A 25,672-nucleotide genomic window follows, 5' to 3' on the forward strand; every position below is an offset into this window, starting at 1 on the left:
ATTACTGAGAAATTACATTTACGTAAAATTAAAGATAAACTCATTTCAGCTTCCTACAGTGCCCCATTTAAGATATCCCAACCAGTTCAGCTTAATTAGCATTAATCTTTTTGACAAGACCTAGTCTAGTTACTGAGGATCAGTGAATGTCAAATTCCGTGAAGAAAATAAAATGAAATACCAAATTCCGTCTGTGAGATAAAGTGGGCAGGCGCACACTATTTTTGAAAGCTGCTATGTAAGCAATGTACAATTCTTAGGGCAAAAACAATTCTTAGGTTAGCAAAAAGCTAACCTTATCCGGCCCTCTCCGCCATTAAATTCTCTGTAGAAAGTCTCTACTTCAATAACGCAAATATGTATCTGGCTTTGGAAATAAGCAAAGATAAAGTTCTGGATCCAAGAAACAAACAGCCTTGAGTTTACGGCTGAGCTCTGCAAGCACAAGATTGTGCAATCCTAGGTCCTTGAAGTACTTGGTGCAATATGCAACAACAGATGGAAAGAGCTTAGTAGTTGTCAACAAGGCAATTATGTACTTAATATGGAAATTAATTGGAAGTCGATGGAAAAAAAACGGATGATGAAGGAAAGAAGTTGGAAAAACCCTAGGAAACCCTTAGCATGGGAACAGGAATTCTAGGAGGTATCCACTAGTGCTGACCTCCTATCATTTTTATTACTTCACCCCCACCCCTCAAAAAAAAAAAATCACCCTTTAATTAAAACTTTAAATCCATTGATCAGCATAAAGCCTTCAGTACAGGAAGGCACAACCCCTGCTCCCTCACACTGCCTCACCCCAGGCAGGCATAGCAGAAGTGGAATTTGGTGCCTATCCCTTCTAATGAAAACACTGAGAAGAGTTTGGGTCTAGTGCAAGATTAAAAGCTGCATTTTGCAAGTGGACAGAGTCCACAGAGAACTGTTCCGTGTTCATGGACTCATTTTAAAAGGGCCTAAGAGTGGGAACAGCTGATTTCAAATGAGCAGCAGAGGTGAAAGACCACGCAGTGCCTGTTACCAATGCCCCAAGCCATCAGCCTATAATTCAAGTGATGCGGTGCTAGAACAAAGTCTAGTGTTTTAGCATTAGTTATTGAAAAAAATATGAAGTATGGTGCTATGCCTGACTAGATAAAAAAAGAATGATCTACTTGTAACATTTAGCACGAGCTTCAGGGGAATATTTTTACACACCATGGATACTACTGAACATAAACTAATTTACTGAGGTACTTGGAATCAGGTCAAGAACAACAACTCAGCTACTGAGGATAGGCGTACATTTATAATCCCTGCAGTGGAGGACCAAAATACAGTTTTATAAACTCCTACTGTTAAAAGAAACAATTTAAAGGAATTAAATCAACATAAAAGTGACCTTTGACATGCTGAATTTAAAAATTGTGTTTGAAATTCAGAGCTCCTGTCCAAATGAAAACTGTAGAGAGTAATCAGTGAAGTTTCAGTGTTACTACTGAGTTAAAAATCAAATAAAAAAAAATAATCTGACTTGCACCAATTTCTTCTTAATGTGGGAGAAATTGTATCACACAATCAAAATATACTGACTTTCAAAATTCTCAATAATTACGTTTAATACAACTTTTTGCCTTGCATTTGACAGCAGTGTCACTTAGAAAAAGTACAATCTTTCTAAGCCTCAGAGGTGATACAAAATTCTGACAGGAATAGGAAAAGAATTTTTAAAGATATTGGGCAAAACTACTAGAAAGGAAATAAGGGCTTGAATCTGGCCGACAATTTAAGCATTTCATTATTGAAAGACTACTTTGCACATAAACAAAAAGCTGGAAGAAAAAAGTGCGTGTATGCAGAGCGGGAATACAAAGCCAGCAAAAAAACAAACTGGGATGCTCTGACCAAAGATAACATCACCATGCCTCAGAATCCCACAGGCAATATGCACCAGAGCTCTTTGCACAGCTCATTCCCTCACTCCCTCCTAGATGTGGGAGCATGTCAGGACAGGCAGCTTCCCTTTCAGTTCTCCTCCTTAATTGCTTTTACAGTAGAAGCTATAATACAAAAATGATTACTTTATGGCTGAGTTTCATTTAAGCAGGGCTTGTTCTAGATTTCAGTCCAATAAACGCTATGTATAATAATACAACTAAATCATGTTTTAACATGTGTGAATTAGATGAAGATAAAAAAAGACTTTGGTGAGATTAAACAAAGGTTGTGAAAATTTATCACGTTTATAGAGGAAAAGTGTTTTTTGCCTTTTCCCCTCTCCTATTTTTATTATTCACCACTGCCCCATAAAGATGGTTTTGAATGTATGCTTTCCAGGCATTCAGAATGCTAGGGCAGTATAAAGAAGTAGCCATATATAGAAAATGAAAGGAAAACATGAATCATAAAGATGAGAGTGAGCTTCAAAAACTAATTTTTAAAGCTTCCACAACAACAAAACATGCATAAAATCTCTCAAATCAGCACAATGAGCATGCATAGTGCCAAGATAAATATGCCAAAAGAAACTGATTATGAAAGCTGAGTCAGTAATGAAGAGCAATATATTCTGGAACCACATCATGAAAGAGGATAGCAGACCAATGGCAACCAAGACCAGTGAGCACTCCACTTTTAAGCTAAGATGCTGATTATAAATACCTGTTCTACAGCAAGAATCACTTTAACCAAAATTTTGAAGAACTGTTATCTTATGAATTTGCTGGCACTGAATGGATTACCACACTAAGTTTTGAAATACATGTTCTAGAAGCAATTTAAAGCTCATTAGAAATAATTGTGTCTGACTACTGGAAAAACCTGGTAAAATTTAATCCACATCCAAATGCTACCTGGGCTGTGAGAACAGGAAATTGTTTTGTGCTACTGTGGCTAACCTCATTGCTGACCTTGAGCAGTAACTGCTACAACAGCTGAAAGCTGAAGCAAAATTAAAAACTTACATCAAAGTATATCATGACAGAATGTAGATAAATAAAAACAGCATATTGAAAATATTATTTTTATGTCAGTGTCCTATAATGAAAGGGAAGAGGTTTACTAAAATGTAAAGAAACCACAGAACAAAAATAGATGGTCCCAAGATGCACTGAAACATTATTCCTATACAACTGGGAGTTCAAAAACACAGAGTAAGGAGACTTGTACATACAGAATTAAAAGTGAAATATATTGGGGATGAAGAATGGTGGACTATACTATTCCAACTCCTTTCAATTTTCTCCTCTCAGTTGTTTATTTTAAAACACTCTATCACTCAGTCAGACTGGCTCTAGCCATAATGGACAAGACACAACATCCCTTGCCAAGCAGCTGCAGAGTCCTATCAAGGATAATTGACTATCTAAGTGCTTTTTGCATTCTGTGCCAGGCTTTACATCTTTTGAACATATAGCATTTGTAAAGACATCTTAGAATTGTCTTCAGCACTGTATCAGTATCAGTGATAAACGAGCAGAAGGACAGGTCACACTAGTACTACCCTAATCGCAAAGCTGGATCTGCTAAGCAGAATTCAACACTCGCTGAGATGCTAATTTTAAAAAATAAAAATAACTTGTATTTTAGATTTTATTCAGTGACAACTGAAGATGCATAGCATATCTTAAAAGTAGGCATTTTGGATTTTTTTATCCTTTGCACTCCAATATATGAAATCACTATATGCTAGTCTAGAGGAAAAAAGAGTGTATCTTTAGTCTAGATTTAAAGAGATTTCAGCATCCATACTGACAAGCGTCCACATACATTCACACCCTAGAAACACAGTTCTACTCTTTTCTTCCCCTTTTTATTTTTAGTCCAAACACATCTTACAGAACACAGAGATAGTAAATGGAGGTTCCATTCAGACATAAATGGACATCACAAACTTTGGCAAAATTTAAGATGGAGAGACAGTAACATGTTAGGTTACCAAATGTTTGTTGCAAAGTTATTCCCACGTAAACAACAGTACAGGACTTACACAAAACAAATCCACATATAAATTCTAGATGATTTATCACCTGAAGAAGGCCATATTTCCAAAGTATCTGTCTATTATCTCAAACTGCTTCAATCAGTGTAGTTCAGACTTCAGAAAAATCAACATTATGTCAGTAATCACCAGTGCACTGTGCTCTGGTGTTGGTGAGAATAATCACCTGATGCCGCCTCGCTTCATTTCCTAATTCCTTGTCTAAGTGTTGACAGGACAGAGATGTATTTCAGATCACATTTTTATGTAGCTATAGGTTCATATAGCAAGAAGACTCCCCGTGGACCTAAGTCATAACTGGAAATTTTTGTGTTTAATTTGGTGCAGGTGAAATTTCTGAAGACAATACTTTTACTAGCATTTTCTGAATATCATTACATGTGAGAGAGAAGAAGGAAAAATCCTGTTTTAAAAAAATATAAGTTTTGCTTACCAATATAATATATTGGTAAGTGTATTATACCAATGTATAATACAATTAAGCCATATTTTCATTTATTGTTTGTATGTATCTTCTAGAGAAGGACCAATTCCTTTCCTGGAGAGCTACTGAGCTATGGGAAGGAAATTCTCATTGTCCATGGCAAGGCAGATGGGTGAGAGGCAACAAGCAGAGTTGGAATTCTGGGGTTCAGATAGGGATTGCCACGAGGAGCAATTACAGCCACGTCTCCAGGTGATAGAAAGAACAACTTCTCAAGGATGAGAGAAGGTTGGGAGGGTGGGTTATGGCAACCCACTTGGTCAATGGATTAGCTGAAATGAGACTGAAAGGAGGGATCTTCCCACAAGGGCAGTGTGATGAAAGAGATGTTTGCTTCTATTTTTTCCCCTCTGTCTCATGTCATCACTTTGTGTTTTTATTAGCTTAAAAAGGCAATTATAGTATAGATTTCCATCATATCTATCTTGAGTTTCAAGTGCCTTTTTGATCAACTTTGAGGAGCTCACTATGAGCTGCAGGCATATAAAAGAGGTTTGGCTGACTTAGTAAGATAAATGAGCATATACTGTCTGTTGTAATCTCTTGACATTTACTGTGTGTCTTCTATTTTTTTCTCTAATGCTTCAGCCATAAAATCATGCTGAATGTGAGAATCTCAACTATTTTCAGAATTTTACATTACTTGCAGTAATGGTACAGCATAAAACTAGAAAACGGAACCCAAGGATTAGAAGGCATGTACGTACTCATTCTTTTAACTGAATCACTCTATTTTTCAGAACGTGGGGCTGGAAATGTTGCTCAAGAATGCCAAACTGAATTTTATGGTCATCACTTGGTTTACTTTTTTCCCTCCCCGATGTCTGCCAATATTACATATACTTAAAAGACAAATACACTTAAATTCATAGAACGCTGTGGATTAAAGTTTTCCTTAAAAGCACAATTTAGGTATTAAGATTTTCAGGAAGGCATTTGAAATTAATGCAAATTCCCTTAATATCAATATTTTTATAGGAATTTGTATGGTCAAAAGATCATACATAACTAAAGTAACGAACCCTTGTAACACATTTCCAAAAGAGTTATATCTTTCTGTACACTGGAATGGAAATCTCATAAACTAGTAATTGGCGATAAAAGCTAAAAATGTTAACAGCAATTATTCAAAGCTGATTAATTGTAGTATCTTGAAATACTTATAGTGGGCAATAAAACCCTCCCAGACTGTAAGCCAGTGACCACTTCAGAACTAGCTGTAGCAGTTTGAAATAGCACTAATCTAGGATGTTTATTACAGTGCCCCCAGCTGAGCCACGGTGATGGTCAGGCCAGTGCTGCCCATCTGTGGCAGAGCAGCTGGCTGTGCAGAGCCAGCTGGATTATCTGAAATCTCTGCTTGAAGCAGCCAATTCATCTGGCTGCACTGGGAGGTCTTTCATGTTGACTTTGCAGTGAGTCCAGTCCTGGAATAAATATTGGCAGTCACAGAAAACAAAACCTCGACAATTCCTCTCAATGTCACAACTAAGTAATGGAAAGGTCACTGATGGGACCCTTTCAGACACTGATGATAGTATGAATGTGTTTTAAAAGCAAAATGAATAAGAAACCAAACATACATATATTGAGTGGACGCTTTCTCCCATATCTACGTCTTTCCTTCACTTTTAGTTGATAGGTGATTTTAAATTTTTCTTTTGGAGAATGTTAAGAACAGTTCTCCTCTCAAACCTGTGTGGAGCAAAATGTCATCCCTCCACAGGAAAACAGTTGTGAAAGACATGAAAGAGAAGCATGAGAGAAAGCTCTTATGGTTGTTTCACTTCTTTCTGTGGCACACATCTCCAGATAGGTGCCACACATACCTAAGTATCTTTTGCATAATTTACAAAGAGGGCAACAGGTGTTTGGACACAGACTTCAACAGGCTCTATGGCTCCACTGCTTAGTTTTAATTCTTAAATCTGCACCTTCCTGAAATTTCCTTTTATGTGGCATAATTAAATTCTAGCACAAGCCAGAAAAATGTTGCTTGGTCCTATGTACAAGAGCTACCAATACTTTAGGGCTGAGAATTTTATGAACTACACATACACACCATAAAACCCGCAACTGAAGGCAAAAGGTTTCTTTACAAAGCATTTTTTGAACATGAATTAGGAATGAAGCAGGCTGAAACCAGCTAGTGTGGTTTACTCAGCAAGGTTTAGAGTTTTGATGCCAACAGCTGAGATGAATGTATGCCCAACAATACGGTATGTTTGTCCTAAATGCAGAAAGGATGGTAAAGGCTGACTGAAATAAAAAAAAAAATTTAAAAAGGAAACTATAACTGCAGTGGGATCAGGTACCATAAGACAAGTAGGGCTAAAGCATCATCATTATGACTACATTTGATTCTTTTTTTTAAATCATCAAAAGAAAGCTTATAGCAGTTAAGTACAAAGCCTAACAGATATTGAGCAGTAAAATCTAAACGTTTACCTTTTATCTTTTCATACACAGAAAACCTTATTTTGCTTAACTGTAATCACTCTAAGAAATTTACTTAAGAACATAGCTGAAAAATCATGCTAGCTTACTACATGGTATTTTTGAAAAAGAAACAGAAACATGATTTTGCAAGAAGCGAGAGTTACTTGGGTATCATTTTTTGTGTCATAAGTAAATGTTTTATGCATTCTGCATATACTGCTTCCATGCCCTACAGATCAAATGCAAAATTACATTTCAATTTTTTCTATACAATCATGTAACGCACGGTTTCCAGATCCAAAAAGCAACCTGAATGCAGTAAAAGCAAATTTGATGTACCAATTTTCTTTCTTTAAAAGTAAATGGACATTTATGGCCCTTCCTGGTCACACAAACGACAAATGAGGTTGCTCTGCAAAAACTTGATAATGCTCCTTTCAAAATATTTAGAAAGCAAAACTGCCAGGTACAAAGTTAGTTGTAGCGTAATATAAACTGCTGGTGTCAAAGACCTGTTGCAATTGCACGCATGAGTGGGAGTAGTAAAATGGAAGAACTTATTATAAACATTTTTTGACAGCACTCCAGGGTAAAGCTGTTATGGTCCTATTATGTTTTGGAACTGCTGGAATATAATTTGAATACATAAAATCAACCCACACCTATCAATCAGTAGTCTAGATCAAACACCTCATGAGTATTTGCGTCTTTGCTGAACTACATTTACAGTTGCTCGAATATAGACATTCAAGTTAAAAAAAACCAATACAAGCAACAATGCTACATGAATGACCCTGATCTATGAAAGTAAATGGACTCCAAAGGTCTGCCATGTAAGCTCTGCACTTTACAAAGGGATGGTACTGGCTGTAGCAAATTACAGTCCTGCTACGTATTCCACAAATCCATCAGTACTCAGGAATATGAACTAACAGGATTTTAATATCACAAGACAGGCAAAGAACAACACCGCAGAGGAAACATTAATGAATACCTACCATATGTACAAATCATTTTACTAGCTTCTCTGAAGAGAAGAATTCCATTTGGAGATGATACATCAAAATTTAAACGTTGTGATCTAAAAAATAACAGCAAAAATATTCAGATGGTCATCGAAGAAGAAAACTGCAATGGATTCATTCCTAAAACAAAAAAAAAATTTGCTGATTACAAAGTACAATTATTTGATAAACTAATCCTATCTTTCAGTCCAATAACATGTACTCTAGTTATCTCCATATGTTGCCAAAGAAACAATCCTATGACAAAAGACAAAATAATTTTAACCAGAAAAGGTGACAATACTTACACAGCTTTCAGTGATGGGTGAACATCTTGTGCCCGTATACAGTTCAGAAGAATACTATAAAGGTTCCATAATCCAAGTGGTTAAGCTAACTTCTACCCTGCTTCTGCATCTGTATAGCTTTTAAAAATAAACTAATCCCACTGGTTATTCTGCTACGTAAAATCTGTGGAAACCACAAGCCAGCTCTCCGAGTGTAACTTGTAATATGCTTTTTATGAACAATCAGACCCAAAGAAGATTGCACCATGTTGTCTTGCCTAATGCACAGGTATTACAAAAGCCAACAAGAACCACTCCGTTCCCACAATCTGGAAACACAAGAGAGTCCTTGGCAAAGTCCCTGTTGTGTCTTTCCACTCTGTCTTTGTGATAAAGAAGCCTAACTCCTAGTTCAGGCCTGTAAGTTAACTTTGAATATAGGTCTTAAGCTTCCAAGTAACATTAGCAAAACTTACCCTTAGTGTTTATTTGGACTGGAAGGGAAAGGAGTCATCACTGAGTGATATAAACCAGAGTACCTCCTGGCTGACCTATTTGGTAGTCATCCACTTTTGATCAAATGTGGAATCCTTGTATCACCCCTATCACAGCGACAACAGTAGGTGTCTATCTTTGCTGCAAGTCAAATTGCTTGCTGTCTGTGTCCCTGTCTGCAGGGTCCTTTGCTGCAAACTCTGGAGTAGATCTGGGTGTTTATAAATGAATAAAACGTGCCTTGTATAAAACATTTGTGTGTTCCATATGCACAAAATGATAATGGATGGCATAGGCAAAATTACCAAACCCAGCACATCATCTCAATATCAGAATGGCATAATGCACAATCTGATACTCTGTAACATATTTTAACCATGTCAAAGTATATTGTATAATGCGTTCTAACCTGTAAAAGCTAATGCAGTACACAACTCTTGAAAAAACACCATCCCAGATGATGTTTTCTAAAGGGAACAAGGCAGATTTTCTGAATAGCAATAGGTAGAAGAATAACATGAATATGGAAAGTAGCTTGAAGAGCTGTCTTTTGCATAAGATTTATTGTTCCAGTTCCTCTTTGCTTTTGTTTACCATTATTGGAGTTCTGTGTTTATGCTTTAACAATCTCCTCCTTGAAATAAGTTGCAGCACTATTAGAGTATACTGCTTGTGCATTACATCATGAATGAAAATAGGTTAAACTCTTCCAGGAATTTATTATACTAGTACCAGGATAAAAGACCTAATTAGCCTACACAAACGAAAGAGGGTGGGGTTACTGGAGTCACAGCAAACAAGTCAACACAAACAAGAAATGGGGAACTCTGCCTTAAGGTTTGTGTAGCCATTCAGGGATTAAGTGCACATCATACACAGTAGCATCTGACTGGGAGCCAGGTCTGAACTTCAAGGCACCAATTTCCTGTCACTAGATTAAACTAAACTTTTTTTTTTTTCAAATTTCAAATATTTCAACTTTTTTCCTTTTAAGTTTGATTTGCAAGGCAAAATGAGAAATTATGAGAACATACTTTTTCGCTGAATGCTCTAATTACTTTGGTCATGAAGATACCCAGCTCAGAGACTTTAACTATCAATTTTCATTTAAAAAATCTTTTTTTTCCCCTTGGGCAGTACACTAAAAAGTTCCAAGTGTAATGATAATTTCCCAAAATACATTGTTACATTACTTGTGGCAAAACAGGAATTTAATTCTAACTACTGCAATGTCAAGTACCGAAATAACCTCCCAGAATCTTTCTGAGGCCTTTTTGGTTGGCCCACAGAGAAGATTTTAGATGTGGTAGAAGTTACCTACATGCTGGTTATAAATATTGCTGTATTAGATACCATTCTTTCCTATTTTAGCTGGAAGAGTTGAGTTGCAAAGGAAACTGTAAAGGGAGTTGCGGTTGTACAGGCACATATGTATGCTGCTTGGCTTAAGGCAAAAATTCAGCCTGCAGCAAATCCTGACAGCAGACAATTTTCCGATACTTAATTATAGAGTCAGTATTTACCCCTGGTTAAAGCATAGACTTCCACTAATATTGAATATAAAATCACAGAGTCTCTCATATATATTCCTGCAATTAATCCTTACCAACTGATTTTGTAACATCTACCATTTTGGTAAAACAATACAATGACATTGAAAGCAGAGTTCTGCTTGTGAATTTTGTTCCAAAATACAAATGCAGAAGTCTTTGTCAGACATCACGAGGATAAGCAAAGCATAGAAAGATGGAACAGAGAATGCATAGCACTGCAGTATTCATCACTTATCTCATTCTCACATGCTTCTTACCTGTTTTGCATGAATTCTGCCATCAGCTTCAAGATAGGGGTTGTACACGCAGGTTCACGGTACCACAGTTCAATAGCTCTTTGCAGAACAGAAATGTATGCAGGGTATCTTCACCAAACTGAGTTAAAGAGTACACTGATAAAATAACATCTCGCAAAACAACTTCCTCAAAAACTGTACTAACCATTAGATGGGTGGGCCAGATATAGACCGTGGCAGCTCATTCTGACAGAGGGACTGCCAGAAGCTATAAATTTAAGCAAATCTCTGCTTAGAAGACTAAATGCTTTGGAAACAGCAATGGTTAAGTAGGAAATAGTTAACATACCAGAGCTGTAATGAAGGAAAAGGAAAGTAGTTTGTATATGTGAAGCTAACCCATAAGTACATATATAAAATGAGCTTGGATTTTTAATGAATGGCGTAAGTCACAAATGGCAATTTAATTTAAAACCACCACAAAAGGTACATATTAGGAAATCCTGGCCCCCAAATTTCAGTGCCACCTCATATATATTATATTTGCTACATAAATGGTTGGGAACAATTTGATTGCATGAAGTTGTTTCCAGATCATTCAAGAAGAGAATTCAGCCAAACGGTGTGTAGAAGATCAGCAAAGTTAGATTTTTAAGAAGTCTTTCAGGAGTGCTCATCAGTACCCAAGAGATATCTGTTCTTTTAAAGCAGGATTTAGAAGAATGCAATACAGGAAAAAAAAATAAGTTCAGTAGACTGCAATGCAACTTAAAAAAGAAAATTTATGAGTTACTGACTGTATCAAAATATTTCATGCAACGATTTGATATAAAGCTGACCCCTAGTTTTCCCAACAAGCTGAAAAAAAAAAGGTTTTTTGGATAAGAATGCAGACTGATAAACAGAAATGAGGTAGCACAGCCTGAATGGCAAAGAATTAAACAGTTTTTAAATATTGAACCAAGAGATTTTTAACTATACAATTTGCTATTAAAACATGACCATGCTAATCTACTCAATGGTTTTGTTTAATAATAAACTTATTTTTAATTTTTAACTTTGCTTCATATCATATCATTCTGCTTTATTTAACCACACAAGGAATAGTGACTATTCTTAGGAAAATGCTATTGCCTATTCAGACAATAAAGGCAACTATTGTACATCTTACAAAGTAGAATACAGGCCAAGCACTCAACATGGGATTGCAAAATAAAAGTCTGAAATACATAAAGGTTTACATCCTTTGAGGATATGTAGACACAGTCATGTCTCAGTTCGCTATAGCTCTTCTGGTGGAGGTTAGAGCCGTCAGACATAGCGCTACTGATGAATGACAGCGCTGTGTAGACAGATGGAAGGCATTCTGGCTACTGCTGTCCGTCTGAGCCATCTAAAGACCTGTGCATTTTTGCTGCCAGCTGCTTGAGGCGCTGCAGGCATAAACTATATACAGCAGAAGAGGCTGACATGAAATATACTTCTAGACCTTGTTCCTCTCTCCTTTATGGGGTTCTTTACATTTTAAAACACGCAAACTAGAGTTAAACATACCATGGAGAGTTATTGCATAATAAACTGGGATTTAAATTCAAATCTTACATGCCTACAATACCTTCAGAGGGCACAGATGATCCACATCCTCCTGTACCTTTGAAAATTCACTAATGCCAGTTCATTTTTTTCTCAGGTGGACTTCCAATCTAGCTCACTCTCAGCAGAGGATGGTCGTATGCTCAAAATGCAGCAGAATACATGTAAGGTACAGAACTGAACAGTGCTATTAATTCTACTAAGTCATGCCTCTTCCTTAGTGCTCCTCGTAGCATCATGTACACAAAAGGGAGATGTTGCAATGCTACAAAGCCCCACCGCGGAATTTTGCAGTGTGGAAAGCAATTGCCTTTTCAGATTTCACGGCAGAGAGAGTAACTTCACAGCCAAACCCTACAACCAAAATGTAAGTCAGCCGCATACCCGATATGATTAGCTATCTTAATTCAAAAGCTTAAGCACTGCGTCCACATTCATTGACAAGGAAAGACTGGAGACACTATAGTAAAATTTTACAAAAGCTAAGGTCAACAGGAAGGCTTTGGCAATTTATTATTTTTTTTCAAAGAAAGTGCAATAATAAGTTGGTTTTAAACAGAACATTATTTTTAAGTGTTTATAGCCACAAGCTTCAAGGAATCTGGCTAACTGATGAACTTAACCTGACCAGTCAGTTCAAGCTCAAAGGTATTAAAACTGCAAAGAATGATACTGAGGTTTGATTCAATGCAACTGGCAATAACGGCTATTACAAACAGATTACCGCTCAGGTAGCCTTGTTTCATAAGAAAATGTGTTCTTTTCTCTTACGATTAAGAAACTTCAATCCTACAGCTGTTTGTTAGGCTCTTTAAATTTTGTAGCTCATCTTGAATCCTTAAAACATATAAACTTTAAAATTCAGTTCTTCAAAAACAGAATCACTTGGAACAAGCCCTCTTATTGCTCCAAGTGCTTTTATTTTGTTAAGAAATAGGACATGAATTTGGATAAATAAGTAACAATAATAGTTGGGTGAAAAGATTATTTTGTTTGTTCTAGTGATCCACATCTGAAGCAGCATACGAGCAGACATCCGAATATCTCAGTCAACTGGAACTTGTAAATGACCACTAGGTAATCTAAATGACATATCACTTTTCTATAAACTTAATGTCTACGTATCTGTACACAGATATTTTTATACTGGCAGACAATTTCATGCACTCACACAAATACACTGTATGCTATCTAGCTGACTGCAGCTCTGAGTCAACCTAATAATTTAATTCTTGCCACCCATTTTCTCTTGCAACCTCCTCCTTTTACAGACAACAGAAGTCATTAAATACTGAGAATCAACTGGGAGGAACACAGGGAGAATTGCCTATGGGTTACCACCTAACTGTAAGAAACACTAAATGAAAGTAACAAAAAAGTGGATACTATCCTGAACTCATGATCTCCATGGACATATCTGACTGCGAGACCAAGGACTTCAGACTACAGTCTGATACTAGTATGGAAGAAAAAAGATTAAACATTCAACAACTTATCCAGGCAGTCCTGAAGCAAACAGCAGAATGAAATACACAGGGAGAATCATCACTGTTAAGAAAAACAGGTTTTGATTCTACTCAAATTGGTATACGTTTTTTTTTCAGGCCACACCTGCATGTTCAGGACTGACCTACAAATTATAGAGGCCACGTGTTATGAATACAAAAGGCAAATAAACTTTCCAAAGCTGTGGTACTGGAATTGTCATTGACAGCTTGACATATCAATATTTCAGGAAGAATAAATGACTTTCATATCCAGGCTTTTGGGTTTGTTTTTTTTTTGTTGTTGTTGTTTTGTTTGTTTGTTTTGTGATGTTTTTCTTCATCTTCCATTACCGGATACTTTGGTAAGATGCTACAGTTAACACCTGAAGCTGCTTAAAATATTTGGAAATATTTTAATTTAGTCTTTTGAGACATCAACTAATACAACTTTAAAACAAATTTTACTAGTATTATAAGTATTTTCTCTTCATCCCTTGCCAGAGGAAAACTATAAATCTTGTCTCAGCTGAATGAACGCCATTTATCATATTCATTTTCTTGTCAATACAATTATGAAAAGCCTTTGGCCTTTTTCCAAGGAGCCTGATTTGCTAGAGAAACTCAATTAGTATAAGCAAGCCTGCTACAAACAGCCCTATTTGGCAATCCAGCACAGCTTCATCATACCTGACGATTCACCTCTAAACCATGATCCTAATAACTCAATCATAATGGTAAAATACAAGATACAGTGGTGTCCCCCATGCGTCCCCTCCCCGGACCAAAAGGATTTAAAAGACATTATTTCTGCTCATTTTTGCCATCTACTGGACAAAACTTAAATCCTAAACACTGCAATCAGAAAAAAGAAGAATCTCTCAGGTGAGAGATTACTGAGTTTTATTTGTTTTGTTATGGACAGGGCTTAGACCCACAATATTCCCTGCAGTCATTTGAAATGTTTATCAGTACATTCTTCTACAAAAAATGTACAGGTGACTATTTCTGACAGTCTTCAATATAGAATAAGCATCATCTCATGGTATATTAGAAGCTTAGTCTTTTATCCCTTGCCTCTTCGTATTGTTTATTTATTGAACAAATGCAAGTAAATCAGATTTATTTTGGCTAATACTCTGTATTTGCCATTTTCAATATCTAAATACTAGGGCTTCAAACATATCAGAATAAAATCCGTTTGAAAAACTGCTTTCCTTTCCTATTAAAACTATTTTCTGATGATATATTTGAAACTGCAAAAGAAATATGTTAATCAAAGGATATTTAAACTTTAAATTATAAAATTGCCATATAACCCTCCCTTCTCCTCCCATTTACCTTTCTGTCTTTATATACAGTAAATAAGAGTTGCGATAATAGAAGCTTATTCTGCTATAATGCTTTGAACCAATACCTGGATAAAGCTGGACTCAACCAAATGAGGTGAAATCCACTGAACAGAAACATGCACTTAACCCTTTACAGCCAAAGGTGATGAGGAAAAATAATTTTGAACCTGGGCAAGAGAAAAGAAACTAAGAAGACCTGAGCTTTGAATTCCACACAGAGCTATACCACAATGTTGTTAAGACAGAATAATGAAATCTGAAAGTTGAAGGCTGGTTTTATTTATTTAAAATGAACTTAATTAATAAACTGGAAGGAATAAATTAAATAAGAAAAATAAGTTCAGGAAAGGGTCCGGAGGATTACATATCCTGGATCCTTGTATAAAAAAAACATCTCCATGAATGAATCCATTTCTTTCAAATGGAGAGGAGGCAAGCCTCTGTTATGTCTCCTCCTAAAACTGGAGATCACAGTTCTGCACAGAAGAGCATGATACTCATGCTGTATTAGGAAAAACAAAGTAAAAAGAATTTTAAATGGAAGCAGCAATAATCTGCTTTTGCACATCTTCCTGATTTTATTATTAAGTTTTAGGGCAACACAAGCACAAACAGTACTAATGAAGTTAAATGTACCCAATGGTGCCCACTAGAAAATGAGATGCTAATTCAGAGTCTGGCGTCAGTAGGTTGGTTTTTTTTTTCCTCCAGTCCTCTAAAACTGAAATTAAGGGATGCTTTCCACTGATTTTAAGAGAAATAAAGATTACACTGCTTTATTTTTTGTACTTTACTTTCTGCAAGCTGAACCTGCACATAGACAGAATCACTGTAGGCTTGTGAAGGTCTTAAATAGGGCTTGCTTATCTGAACGGTCATCAGGATCCTACTACCCACCACACAAGGACGTCAATCAGATCATACCAGGCTCTGCTGTAGAGCCTTTCAGTCCTTAAAGGCTAATTTCCTAGTTGCAGCTCGATATTGATGCATTCCTCTTTCTTAACCAGGAAGATGATTAGAGAGCAGTAGGGTTTAATTATTTACTTAAAATAAAAATATTTTTAAAAGCTTCATTTGTAGTAAAGCATGTAATTGTACTTGAATGATATTTCTTCTGTCCATAAAATAAACAAATACATAATTAACTCCCTCAGCTTCATAAGATCTAAATTAAAAAACAAATATTTTCATAGTTACTTCCCTATATATTTCAGCAGTTTGTTACTAATATGACTGTGTGCCTGAAGAGAGAATTACAGCTACTGTATTTATAAAAATAAAACATATTTCTCTATAGTATTAAGAAAATATCCATGAGTATGACTGTATTTGTTGGAATAAAAATGTATACAATATTTAAAGCAAATAAGCTCCATTATCATCACTATTGAAGAAAACTACAACCTAATGATTTTGATTTTGTTTTCAGATGTCCATTTTCTTCTGGATCAAGAAGACTGCAGGTGTTGCGGTATTAACAGAGCTGACATAAATAGAAAGTAACTGACTAAATTAAAGACATGATTCATACCAGAGAGAGAAATCTCCCCAGATAGCACTTGTATAGTATTTTTAAAGCACTTTTGATGTTAAACCAAATGTAGGTACATTGTGTTGTAGTTAAAGACACAACTTTTTTTTTTTTTATGACAACATTATGGATTTATGAAGGGAGGAAAACCACTTGGATATTTTTTCTAGGTTAGTAGTGTGACACAACAAAAAAGTGACCTCTCTGTGGTCCTTCCCAGTTAACTGCATGGTTGCCATTGTGCTGTAATTTTAGCTGATTACACATTAGTTCATTTAGCTTTGTTTCCTCTTCCCCACTGTGCCATACTATTAAACTAATGCAAGGGGCCTGGTATCCCTCTGTGCACAGAGCTGGTATTGTCATAGTGTAATAAGGATACATCCAGTCAAACAGCATGGTGTAGCTGGTCTTTGTGTTTAGTGCAAAGGCAATCCCTCGAAGATCCCTTGCCAGCCCGATCAACATACGCTGTCAGTGGGAAAGAGACACAGTAATTGATTTTCACGTTAGCACAGAGCAGATGGAGTAATAATCAGCCAATAATGACCACATATCTGATTTTGATTCATTAGTTTAAATGTCTCGCTCAAATCTTTTTTTTTTATAAAACACACAGAGATTCTTTTAACACACAAGATTTCCACAAGTTTTATACTGGTAACACTAGCAAAATGCTTTTGATTATTTGATATGCTCTCCTAATGAATAATGCAAATTAAAATGTAATCTATGAATACTGTGTATCAAAGTTTAAAAGTGCTTCCTGTATTAATATATTTAAAGTAACAATAACAATAAAACGTTAATTTAATCTTGTAATATTTTGAACAAGGTGTAAGACTGATTCTCATAACAAGCTACAATTAAGGTTGCACTGAGATTCCTATTGTACTATTATTTTAACGTATCTTTTGTGTGTTTTTTTTGAAGTAATTTTCCAAGTTAGCTTTCTTCAAAAAGTGACATTTTTGTTTACAGAAGACCATCCAAATATCTATGTTAACATCAGTTCTGAGGTGAATGTTTTCTCCCTTTAATGACTGAAGTGTGGCTTCAGATCCTTCCAACACAAATGCAGACAACATTTTATACATAGGTAATTAGCCCCTACTAAAGTGATGTTTTCAGGATAATTAATAGACATCAATAAGAAACAATAGTGAACAAAAATATTTTAATAATATAAACATACTTTTAAATTTACTTAATATAAATATTCTTTTTTGATAATTAACTAGTTTTAATAAATTTTATCCATGTGTGCGGGGGGGGGTGGTTGTACTTCCCACTCCCCTCCCCTCCCCTCCCCTCCCCCCAAAAGAGCACAGTACTGCAGAGGCTGGTAAAAAAAACCATCATAGAAGCATGGCAAAAAAACCCACAACCCAAAAACCAGTAAGGAGTTCTGTCTTTAAAACCAGAGTTTTCAATAACGTACCTCTTGGTGCTAACACTGTAATATTTATAGTGATGAGAAATACAAAAGGTAAGATTCACATATTAATTTTAACTGATCACATAAAGAGCAAATTATGGCTGACACATTGTTAAACTGCTAAATGTAATCCTACACAAGGGCTAATTTCTACTTTTCATATACAGAGCCATTCGTCCAACTGATTTGGATGGCCGCACATAGATTTATCCAAGGATAAATTGAGTTCTCTGCAAAACACTGGTGAGGTTGCTAGGAGTATCTTAATATTTGCATTTCCTTTCTGTTGTGCACTGAAATGGCCTGAACTTGCAAGATGCTGAGAGGTCTCAACTCTCATTAACTTTAATGGAACTCTGAAATCACCAGAGAGGAAGTGTTCAATACTGAGAAGATGCAATATAAAATTGTAACTTTATCTTTATATTCATCTGTATTTTCATACTTTGTGAGCTGTTTTGTCCACACAGAAAATAACTGTTTAGCAGACATGCTGGCCAAAATGTAAAGAATTAAAAGAACTTGGCAGCAACACCTATACTTCTTTCTGAAGGGATATAGAGACGCAGCAATATATACAAGGAAGTGGAAATCTTCCAGATTGATTTGGGTTCCTTTGCCCATTCTAGCCACAAAAAAGGAGACAAGCAAGACTGCATAAAGCAAAGGCTGGAGCAGAAAGAAGGGGAGCCACAGCCTCTGGCAAGCCTTGAACTTGCCTTAGTTTGAGGATGTGCTCGGAGAGCAAGAGCTCACCGTCTTACTGTGGTCTCTAGAACATGGATTAGAAAAAGACAACCAGCCCCAGCCAAACCCATATTCCTATAGCATGCTTATTCTGTCTTTATGAAAACAACTGGCTGTAAGAAAACGCTCTTTTGCAAATATCTTCAAGAAACAGTTTGGTTGTGAGACTTCATTAATAAAAGACGTGCAACTTTCTTTAAACTATGGTCCCAGATTTCTGGGAACCTACACAAACACCAGGCAATTTTAGACACCATTTGACCTGGAACTCTAAAGAAAGGAGAACAGCTACTACATAAACTACATTTCTTGGTTTTCTATTCTTTAAATTCAGGTAGTGTTATTAAAAAGCCCATACCATTAACCACACTGTGCTTAAAAAGTGACCTCTATCTTACAAGGCACCATAATATTCTTGTCCTGTAAAATCCCAGCAAACTCAGTGCTTTAGATATTATCCATTGGAACACAACTTTATAAAATAATACTCCCCTACAGTTGGCAAGGTCCAGACAGCCTATATAATAGAGCCTACAGAATCCTCAGATAAATCCTGATTTAGTCACTGGTAAAAATACCTTTAAAATCTAATAGGAGCAAAAATCACCCTAGATTCCATGCTTGCTTAAGTCACATTTAGTAAGAACCCCCCCCAACCCTAAAACGCCAAGACAGTCCAGTTTTAGTTCATCATGAGTTTTCAACCAGCACTTCTATGCATAAAACTTAGTAATGGCAAACAACATGATATGCTTATACATCTACTTTTTGTCTGTCATCCTGTGGGATTCGAAGTGCCTTGCAAACTTAACAGAGTAATTTGAAGAATACATGAAGCTACTGCTTCATTCATAACTGAACACCAGCCAGTTCTGGGGCAAAGCAACAGTTAATAACATCACCAGCAACTGCAAAACGACTAAGATGAGAAGTGAAGAACAGTAAATACAAGAAACATAGCAAGAGAAGCTTATCAGCAGTATGTGGGTTTACACATTGCTTTTCTTGCTAATGAAACAATTTTATTCTAATTTCGGTTTTGAAATATCCTTCCCTGAATGTCAGGGATAGGTTTACTGAAGATTAATTAAAACACAGCAATTTTAAAAACAAATTCAAGTGTTTTGTTTTGAAGTCCCAAAGAAGATTTTTCAATGGATTTTTCAGAGGAAAGGAGTTGAAGATTTAAATATTCACAGGAAAAAGCCCTGTGACTTGCCAACATGTGCCAAGTGTCTGACTAACACAATTTAAAACAGACGAGACTACTCACGCCACCCACCCCCAAAATGGGTCTTGTAATGGAAAGTCTGACAGACCCTTAACTATAGCGGCACTACTGGGTGCAGCTATAATATTACCCTCATAATTCTACTATATAATAACAACAAAGGAAAAAAAAGGTGAAGGGTCATTGCGCTTTGTCTTTAGAATTAAGATGGCTGTCTTCATCCTTACAGCATACTCTTAATTCTGGAGACACGTCTTAATAACCTCTAAATAGTTCCAACAAAAGAGCCGTGTCAGAGGAATGAGCAGGCCCCAAGGTGTTTCAACTGGAGTGTTTTCATCTGCCTTTATTGCTCTATCCCTCTCCAGAATTAAGGCAATAACCTGTGATAAATTATTCAGGAACTGCTACAGGGATCAAAGCAAAATCATTCTGTTAAAGTGCTGTTTGCAACATTTGGCACTTAGTGTGAAAACTTTTAATGTGTGCAAGCTGAAAATCAAGGATTTTAAATAATTTAACAGCATGGAGTTTCTACAAACCAGCTAAAGATAGCATGTTGCTATTTAACTGCTTTTTCCTCAGATCCTTTTTTTCATGCATTTCTAGCAAATCTGATGATGTCACAACTACAAACAAAGTACTACTGAGATTCTGGCTACTCGGCCAATACATTACTTAACTGGATTGTCAAGAGAAACCTTGACATTCTTAGAGAAAATTAGCCTGTTTTAATACTGGATATTTTTCCTATTAATATAAAAATGTGAAGAAGGAAGTAGCAAAAAAAAAAAAAAGACGACAAAAAAGGAAAGCAAAGCACATAATTACTTCAGCCATCTTCAATTATATTTGATCTCCCTGGAAAAGGAACCTAAACATATGTCTTGTATGCAGATTTAATGGTTACAAATGTATTTTAAAAAGAAAGAGCTCCCTTGCTGTGACTGTTTTTAAATGGTGTATTTCAGAAATACTGAAAAACTAGAAAAACCCTAGTCAGTTAGAAAGTCCTAGTAAAAACCACAAATTAAATGAATTTGGCAGTCCTGGACCATTTTCATAGTGATATTTTAACAGTGTCAACTCCCTGTGGATCAGAATACTAAGCATTTTATTGAAGAACTGAACTGTTTTTGTTTTCAGTACTTGCAAAATGAAGTACCTGAAAGCACTTTTGCATGTATTATTTATTCATCATGATAGAAAAATAGCTTTAACCTAATAAATTATGTTTAAGAGAATTTAGAGCAAAAGTTTTGTTTATGATAAAGCAACAGATTTAGTCCTTTATCAGTAGCTTAAAGCACCAAGTTTTCTATATACAAATTAGACAGATGGTGCTTACAGTAGAATTTACTAAAGGTCTGTCACAACAAATGCAGCCAAGCTGCATATTTAATCACTGCAGAACCTTGTCTACCTGCAGCTGCCAACTGCTAATCCAATTTCCCTGATAAATGTGGCAAGAGACACGATCAGCAATAAAGAGCATCTAACTCCATTTTCCTGCAGGGCGTCTTTTGATGAACATTTAGGACGGAAGCACGGAGTGCACTGCGTGGCCCTGGCTTGTGGCAGCTGCATGCATTTTGAAGACACAGTTCTCAGGTTACTCACTTAATTCTGCCACTATCATTATGTTGCTATTGATCTCAGTAGCTCTTGTCTACACAGCATTACTCTAGATGAAGCTGAATCAGGCAGTTATCATGCATCAAACTTGCTCAAAAGCCTGGAGATTTCCCCTTAATTACTTGTGATTTTATTTGCAAATACCGTTAAAGTGTAATCAAGCAGTCACTTTCCAGGGTCGTTAAGAACTTGCTAGTTTAGGAATATATCACTGGCACTCCATTAAAATTTCTCTACTACGATGGTTACAAGCAGACCAGACAGGACAACAGCAAAATTATTTTAATAAACTGAATCCTCACGTGAGATAGATACAGTTTCCTACAGAAAGGGTAATGCCATTGAATGCCCGCTTTGTTCTAATTTTTACGATTTATAACTGGAAAAATGTAAGAAATGAAACCAATACAGATGAACTGTGGCTATTTAATGAAAAGTTATTAAAATTAAACACATAAAGCAATAACAAATAAGAAAACCAGAATTAAGTAATTGTTGAAATAACCTTAAGTACTATTTTGTAAAAATACATTAGCTTAATTCAAGTGATTGTTGTGAACTGTGCATCTTCTGGTAATGTCAGATGTACTGCAGACCAATTCTTTACTCAATATTTCTAGCATATCTGTTTATTTTCTTATGAAATGAAGTGGATAAATATGGTGATGTAGTATTTAAGTTTCCATCATATTTTGAAATAGCAAATTAAAAATTACTGTTAGGGTTTCTTCAAAATTACCCTGTGTAGCTGAAACGAGCACCCCAGTGTGCGTTGCTGACTATTTATGCAGTGATGGTAGAAGGGGATCTCTTCAATGCAATAGTTCTCTAATATATTATCATTCCTGATGATGCAGCTTGTATCTAGCAAGTCTTTTTCTTCCCTAAAATATACTGTTGTTTTGACACAAACAGCTTGCTACACTTAAGGATTTTACTAATAAAACATAATGTTGTGTTAGATATTATGACTGTTGCCACAGCTGAACTGACTTGTCAAATCAATCCTAATATGGCTCCCACAGGCACATAAAAACCTTATTTAGCTATCAGTTATCCTAATCACTTTGTTCAGTTTAAGGGTGCAATACTTCAAGACCAGTTCCTATTTATACATATATGCCCAGCCATTTAATAAAGTCTTGATTTATATAATAAATTCTTGCTTGAAAAAATACTTCAAAGCAGCAGTGTTTTATCAAGTGTATTAGAACATGTCTACTCATGCCCCCAAATAAGTATGTTAATATATACAAACAGGATACTGGCATGGCAAAGGGGGATATTATATATGAAACAGATAAGCTATCACTGAAGACAAATTTGTCCCTTGGACTACAGATGGGGATCAAATGGGGTCACTTGATCTGCAAAGCACTGAAAAATCCCAAGGCCTTTATAAAATCTTTGTTCGAAGTTTATTTAGGACAGTCATTCGTAGTCTTTGTAGTTGTACTGTCTACATTCCTAGTTATATACTTATGTATAAAGGTATAAATATACATAGAAGTATACAGGTATACACATGCCAAGAGAGATAGAAGAGATGACAAGCTTGTTGCTAAATGCTTGCCCCACTATTAGTTTTTCCTATCAATAATTGCTTTCCCTATAATTGAAATAAACCTACCTTTGCTTCTTCTTGTTCAAAACTACTGTTGAATATCTGCGTCACATTTTCAAAAGAGACTGTGAGGGGGAGCATGAAATTCTCAAACTCATCCTCATCTTCACCTACAGGAAAAGAAACCAAGACAAACAGCAAAAGCATCACATCATATTGACGCTGCTCTTTGGGAGGGTCAGTCTCTTAGGCTTTTATAGAAAAATCTCACTGACGTCATTGAAACTTTTATATGACCTACAGGAACAAAAACCTGAGGTTTGATATATTTTTATTGAGCTATAAACAAAGACAACAGATTGTTGATTGCAAACAACTTGTATCCGAGACCGGCATGTCTTTGCATTTCACATCTTTTTGTTTTTCATATTTCTGTTAATCTGACAGCATTCGTTCAGTACTCTGGAAGAATATTCGCATAAGAAAGTCAAGACTCAACAGTTAGAAAATGTTAAATTTAAAACTGCAACAACAAATTAGATATCACACAATTCCCATGTGTACTTGTAGTATGATGTTTAAAATCACAATCTTTTATGATCGTATGCTATTTTTTATACCTCTTACCTCTTTAGTATACAGAAGGAAGCTGCCATGGAAATAAATTTGAACTGTGTTTGGGGTTATTCATGTGACACAATTGCCTCCTTTGTTTCACAAGGTGTGAATTTAGAATAAACATAACATGTTGTGGAGTAGGGGAAGAAGAGATTGTCTTGGTTAGACAGTTGAAAGATAACCTGGAAGTCTGGATTGGTTTTGTTTTGTCATGATGCTGAACAAGTAACTGTAAACAACAACTTCTTAGAAATGACAATTTGCATGAGGATTGGTACTCATGCTACTTATCTTTAGGCCCTTAATGAGGGCAGCTTGCCTCTCGCATGCAGATTTCCCTGGAGAGTAATTCAGAGTAGGAAGTTAATTTATGTTCTTTAAAGAGCTCTTTGCTATAGGGCTTCTCTCTCTTCATTGGCAAAGTCTGGCAAACTAAGTTGCAACTGAAGTGAGGAGGAGTCTCTTTGCGCCGAACTGGTTGTGCAAAGTTAGCATAACCTTTACAGTTTAGGGTCTACACTTCACATACCCATCTCTAAAATGGGCCTAATTCCAGCCTCTTATCTCTAGGGATACTGTGAAGACCAAATCGCTCACCCCAGTACAGCAGTAAGAACGACAGACAAGGCCAAGAAAAAAGGCCTGGAAGAAAAAATAGTCACAACAGAAAGCAAAAAGTGGACTAGCACATAAATCCAGGCGACAACATGGGGTGGGGGGGAGGAAATCAAAATACTCCGTAGCTTCTCATTAAGCTAGGATGACGTATATTCTGAACTGAAAGAGGCAAATACCCTCTGAGACAAATAATTGTGATCCTGCAGTTAAAACTGCCTCATAACAACGTAAATATTTACAATGGAGAGGAAAGGAAAGTTGCACAGGCAATCCCAATTATGTTATTTCCTCATTTCTGAATACTCGGCTTTGTGACCTGAACTGCTTCCCTTTAATACAGGGCTTTCCTGCCCAGGTTTGTTTTAAAAGCAAAGGAAATACTTCCAGTAACTTACTGCTACTGCACTGGTCAGACACAGTTACGGAGCCTTCAAATCGCAATCTATGCTTGAGTACTTTCTTAAAACTAGCAAAGTAACTGACCAAATCTGTGACTTGCATCCTGCACCTGCAGCAGAACGGAAGAGGGTGAGATACTTTGTGCTAGATTTCAAAGCGGCTGCTGGCAGCAATAAGATCTGGTAGACTTGGTAAAATCTGATCTTGTCCATCTTTGCCAGTCTCTTCTGCCATCTTCTCTGTTCCTTTCAACGGGAGTCAGTCTTTTTATTTGTTGTTTCTGGACCCTTGTGTCCTCTTCCAATTACTCAGAGTAACCCCAGACTATTCATCCAGCTTTTTGTTTCTATCTCCTTCCTTTGCCAACTCCAGATCCTCAGGCAGTTCCAATACCGCATTAGTTTCTGTGCTCCCAATCTCTTTGCTCGACCAGCATCAGTTTCCTCCATCCTAGGAGCTAAGCTATTTCTATATGCATTGCATATCCCGATGCTTTTCTCCTTTTTAATTGCTTATCAGATTTTCCTCAGAGCAAAATATTAATAAATAAAGACCAATCATTTAGAAAGAGTCCCATGCTGGTATTGTCCCACACCAGCACACAGACTAACGGAAGTCATTTGGATACTGCTCTATGCAGGATCAGGGCTCAATTGCCATTTATAGAGTTCTCAAGAGAAACCTGAATTACCACATCGTAGCACAAGTAATACTCCCTCTCATCTAGAGTGCTGCATATCATTAGAAGACAATCTCCACAAAGATACTATGTACACATCCAAACTCAAGAAGAACCCTTCTTAAAGGTAGAATCTCAAGCATACTTTGTTGAAAAGTTGAGAAGACCAAAGAACTACCAGAATGTCCGATGTTGATTGGGACCAACACTTCAATGCCAAAACAGCTAGTTCTGGAAATGGGGTAGGGGAATCTCATGTACTATTTCTGTTTTAAATTTCAGTGTAGGCAGTCAAGAAAG

At 36.3% G+C, this 25,672-nt stretch overlaps 1 protein-coding gene across 4 annotated transcripts in view; it reads right to left on the bottom strand.

The window, feature by feature from the left end:
• RANBP17 (RAN binding protein 17) overlaps positions 1 to 25,672 on the bottom strand; it is a 163,082-nt gene that overhangs the window by 34,598 nt on the left and 102,812 nt on the right. For all 4 annotated transcript variants that reach the window (XM_064458903.1, XM_064458904.1, XM_064458906.1 and 1 more), the window contains 4 exons: positions 23,125 to 23,228; positions 16,826 to 16,914; positions 10,502 to 10,609; positions 7,904 to 7,986 (listed from right to left, as the gene is read on the bottom strand). In XM_064458903.1, the coding sequence (XP_064314973.1) occupies positions 7,904 to 7,986; positions 10,502 to 10,609; positions 16,826 to 16,914; positions 23,125 to 23,228 (384 nt within the window). The remainder of the gene's footprint in view (positions 1 to 7,903; positions 7,987 to 10,501; positions 10,610 to 16,825; positions 16,915 to 23,124; positions 23,229 to 25,672) is intronic.

This window comes from Phalacrocorax carbo, chromosome 8 (genome assembly GCF_963921805.1).
Source record: "Phalacrocorax carbo chromosome 8, bPhaCar2.1, whole genome shotgun sequence".
Lineage (NCBI taxonomy): Eukaryota > Metazoa > Chordata > Aves > Suliformes > Phalacrocoracidae > Phalacrocorax > Phalacrocorax carbo.